At 43.7% G+C, this 5,000-nt stretch overlaps 1 protein-coding gene across 1 annotated transcript in view; it reads right to left on the bottom strand.

Moving 5' to 3' along the window:
- LOC134447202 (mothers against decapentaplegic homolog 3) overlaps positions 1–3,294 on the bottom strand; it is a 33,177-nt gene extending 29,883 nt beyond the window's left edge. The window contains exon 1 of the mRNA XM_063196558.1: positions 2,899–3,294. Within this exon, the coding sequence (XP_063052628.1) occupies positions 2,899–3,101 (203 nt within the window). The 5' untranslated portion in view covers positions 3,102–3,294. The remainder of the gene's footprint in view (positions 1–2,898) is intronic.
- Positions 3,295–5,000: the final 1,706 nt, after the last annotated feature.

Raw genomic sequence — 5,000 nt, 5'->3', positions numbered from 1 at the left:
TGACTAAACAAAAGATGAGCATGTGTTTCAAGATGTGAGCATGTGCCAACCCCTTGGTGTCTACAAATCTCATCCACTTCGAGGAATAAGGATGAAAAATCCAGCCAGCAACCCACAACACAAGTGGGTCTCCTTCAAACCGAAGACCACTTTGTCCCATTTTTTCCCAGGGACTGTCTGTGAATGAATGGGCTCACACTTGTGATAAGTTTTTGATTCAAATTCAGATAACTCCTTTTTTTAAAATAACTTACAGGGCCCAGCGGTGGCCAAGTCGGCTGGGTACTGGACTGCTACACAGTCGACCCGGGTTCCAACCCAGGTCATTTCCCGATCCTCTCTCTCTCTCTCTCTCTCTCTCTCTCTCTCTCTCTCTCTCTCTCTCTCTCTCTCTCTCTCTCTCTCCATCTCTCTCTCTCTCTCTCTCTCTCCTTCTCTCTCCATCTCTCTCTCTCTCTCTCTCCATCTCTCTCTCTCTCCATCTCTCTCTCTCTCCATCTCTCTCTCTCTCTCTCTCTCTCATTTCCTGCCCCACTCTTCACTGTCCTGTCTAAATAAAGTTGACCCCCCCCCCCAAAAAAAAAATACAGCCCTGTATTATTGTAGGCTAATGTTACAAATGTAACCTGATAGGTTGCCTTGAAAATGCTGAATACAAATTTGTAGAAATTGAGAGACCTTGTAGAATTCCTGAGAGATCCCCACACGTTGAGATAGTCATTGTTTTGTAGACCCACAGAGAGGACAGCTGCACTCCACCTGTATGCTGCCGCCACACTGATCTATTCGCAGAACATCATGTCTTGCCCACACACTAAACCCCTTACAAGCCTTGACAGGTCTCACAACACTGTGGCCATGGTTGCTTCCCATCTCTGACTTGGGTCTGCTGTCAGATGGTGACAATGGAAGTCTCATCAGGGAGAAAGGAAAGTGATTAAGGGCATTTTTGCAAACGACAATAACCCAAGAGCCGTGTGACTGGATATGAAATAAACAACAAAAAGGAAAATGCCAGCAAAAATCTTCAGAGATGCTTAATAATGCATGGCTACAAATAGAACAAATGAAGACTTGTGAGGTGGTGAGTCTTAAAACTGATATAATAAGAAACACATGGTTAAAAAAAAAAAACATGGAGGAAGGACAAACCAAACAACCAAAACCGATCCATCCATTCCAAAAGCATAGAGCCTCATTAGAAGTCTGTGATTATCCATCCATGAAGTGAACAGAGGGCAGACATAGGACATTTAAAAGTGAAAAGCAGAATTGGCAACCATTTTGGCACGTGTAAAGCTCCTTTTCCATAGAATTCTTAATGCACACTTTCTTGCGGGGGAAAGGGCTTATGGAACAGACATAACAGTGGACTACATAAAGAACAACCTATGTGGGCCTACTGTGAGCACACACTCTCTCTCCTGTAAAGGGGGAGATGATTTCAGGCGATGATTCCAGGTGACATGTGCTAACTGTGTTTATTTATAGAAGTGAAGATGGGAGGGAAGGATAGACACACCTGCGTGGTCCATGCCACCTGAAATTCCCCATTACCTGTGTGGGAGCAATGGCAAAAAATATATAAAACACAGTTGCACACGCACGCTGTGTGTGTGTGTCTCTCTCTCTCTATTTCAACTCGATGAACCCAGACAGAATTGGCGTACATAGAGCGCAGTACCGTTAGTTGCATTGGGGACTGAATGACATAACAGGCTTAGTGATTCTCTATCAAGAAAGCCATGCGCCTGGCTGTGCCACAAAAATGATGAATAAAAACTGTCTCGTACGTCGGCGAATACTGCTACACATCGTTTTCATTTGACTTAATAATAGGAACGGCTTAATCAGTGTTCTCATCATCATATAGATTCAGATGCTTCGCCAGGTCACTGTACAGTCACATTTCTGCCATCGTTCCTTACAAACAACTGGTGATGCTACTGGAACTGCCACATTCTATGTCAACAGTCTATCGATAGTTCTAGAAGTATATCGAAACAATGTCCTGGCTTGAATATTTATGCCTGATTGTCTCTGACATTAGACTACAGTCGCTACTTTGCAACAAACACAATGAAATGACACACACAGTCTGTCAACACAGTTACCTAGCGTCCCAGATAGAGGGGTTACATAACGGACTAAGCTAGCTACTAGAGCTCTACAGTACTTAGCATAACAAATACTTCGAAAGCTAACCAGTCTTCTAACTAAACAGGTGCATATTAATTTCCAACACCAATATGCATTGCATTTACTGTATCTGAACTGCAATGATAACAAATCTGCCCAGTTCTTAAATAAGAACAAATCTGGATCACTGGGCCTGGTTTACACCAACAGACATCCAAACGTCTGTGGAACAGTTAACAGTAAGCTAGCAATATTACACCAACTCAATATTACATTGGTTGGACAGTGGGTTAAATTGAGGCAGCGGAGTTGCAAAAATGTAGCCACGAAATGACACGCAAATAAAGCTGGTATATTATCCATTCAAAGGCGAGAAGATAATCAACTATCACTTTTTGACATTTGTTGACAACAATACACTTATCCTGTCAACAACCAACTGTCAATAGTTGATTTCACTGTTAGCTGTGTTGTTAGCGACCACCGCACTTCAAACTGCCGAGTGAACTTGCTTCGGTCGGTCGTGAATTAGAACTAATGGAAGTTGTTCGTTCCTTTTCAGAACGTTAATTGCCTGATTAATGTCACATGAAACCCAGACGTTTTCCCAATTCACAAGATTGCCAGAGACATTGGAGACGTCCATCACTGAGAAGTTGCTGCCAACAAGTTATTTCACAAGTAACACTGGGACAGCTGCAAGCTAGCTTCTCTTAGCCCGCTAGGCAAGTTAAATCTCGGCCAGCTTTGCGCACATACCTCGGTATGGTGATGCACTTCGTGTTTACATTCTGGGTCGTAATCGCTCTTTCCAGCTCGTCCAGTTGCCCAGTTTTCTTCAACTTCTTGACAAGACTCTTCACTGCTTTTTCGCACCATTTCTCCTCCTGTCCGTTCTGCTCTCCCTTTTTCCAACCTAGCAGCCTCTTCACAATCGGGGGTGTGAACGGTAATATAGACATCTTTGCCACAGGAACACGGGAAAAAACGACAACCACTTCGCTATGAAAAAGTGACAGCAAGGTTTGCTGTTCAATGTGACAATGGAAGCCGAATAGAAAGTCAAACTTTACACAGATAAGTTTGTGTGTTCTCCATTCCAGGCAGAGCGCCCGCTGACGGCAGACAGTGCACTCTTCAGAGCGTCTGGTAAGTAAAATCTCTGTTGAATGGTAGGCAACAATCCGCAGCGAAACCTAGTTCAGCCTGCCCCTCCTCCAGCACGTCCCCACCTAATTAGAATATGGCCTGCGGATATTGAGCAATCAAAATGAAAAGCTTTGCTTATGGAGAAACATCAATCTGACCAGTCGTCATTTTGTTCACTTTCTAAAGCTTGCCTATGTGGCGAGGAGATTATTTAGCTACCTTTAGCAATCTAGGGGTAGCCTTTTCTAAACTGAAGTGGTGAAAAAGTTGAACGGTCTGGATAAAATGCAAATCAAGGAAGATCTCTAGTCTCCACCCACTGACTTCTTTTTGAAGTGGGAGGATTGGCACAGATGTTTTACTCGTTTCATTAAGTGGCCTACTGATATTCAATTTTATTTCAAACTCTCTAAATTGTCGAAGCCTAGGCTTAGGCTATTTAATAGGCCTATAGAGAGAAAGTAAATATATAATGGGCTATTCTATTTGCTATAGGCTAGCCTAGATCCCAAAATGTTGCCAGTAGAAACACTATCTTTGGTTGGTTTAATAAAATACAAACCCAAAGAGAATGTGGTTAGCCTAAGTCATGGCACAGAGTGAACGGGGTATTTGAGAGCAGAATTTTGACTGAACCGTGAAATGCATGCTTGAGACTGCAGCAGCTCTCTCTTTATTTAGTGGGGGAGGGGAGGAGAACTGCAGTCTCAGGGCACAGTGTGCACTGCACACACACACACACACACACACACACACACACACACACACACACACACACACACACACACACACACACACACACACACACACACACACACACACACACACACACACACACGGGCAGGCAGACAGGCAGACAGGCAGACAGGCAGGCCTGTTCCAGCTTGTCCAATCTGTACAGACATAGGGGAATATCCCAAGTCTCTCTCTCTCTCTCTCTCTCTCTCTCTCTCTCTCTCTCTCTCTCTCTCTCTCTCTCTCTCTCTCTCTCTCTCTCTCTCTCTCTCTGTGTGTGTGTGGCTGTCAGTCAGTGGGACTATAGGAGGGACCGACCCCCAGATGTTCTTTTCCCAAATACAGACAGCCTTCATGCTCCCCTGCAGGGTCGCAAAGTACAGCACAAGTCTAAATATATGCTTTCATATGCCCTTTTGTTCTCTCTCTGTGTGTGTGTGTGACTCTCTCTCTCTCTCTCTCTCTCTCTCTCTCTCTCTCTCTCTCTCTCTCTCTCTCTCTCTCTCTCTCTCTTGAATTCAATTCATCCTCATTGACACAACTGTATACATTTCAATATTGTCAAAGTGTATAACTCAGACAGTGTTTGTCTTCCACTCTCCTCTGCATTCTCGTTCTGTCTGTCTGCATAGCGCAGATACTTTAGAGTCTTTTCAAGACAGGTCGTGTCAATGCATAATATAAAAAAGACCTGTAAAGAAATCCTCGTCTGGCTGGCTGTCCTGATTTGCTCATGTGTCTGTGATGGTGGAGAGCAACTGATGGTTTCAACTGTCTCTTTCTTTCACTGCAGGTTCATTTTTTTTTTCTTGCCCTCAAAAAAACACATTAATAAACACAAACACAAACTCAGCAATGGAAAGTTTCTCACCATCCTTCCTCAAGGTCTCCAACCCTCATACAAGGTCTTAAACCTTTGAAACTTCCATGAAAAGAGAGAGAGAGAGAGAGAGAGAGAGAGAGAGAGAGAGAGAGAG

This window comes from Engraulis encrasicolus, chromosome 4 (assembly GCF_034702125.1).
Source record: "Engraulis encrasicolus isolate BLACKSEA-1 chromosome 4, IST_EnEncr_1.0, whole genome shotgun sequence".
NCBI classification, from domain to species: Eukaryota; Metazoa; Chordata; class Actinopteri; order Clupeiformes; family Engraulidae; genus Engraulis; species Engraulis encrasicolus.
Note: the sequence above shows the minus strand (reverse complement) of the source record. Positions and strands in the feature narration are given on the sequence as shown.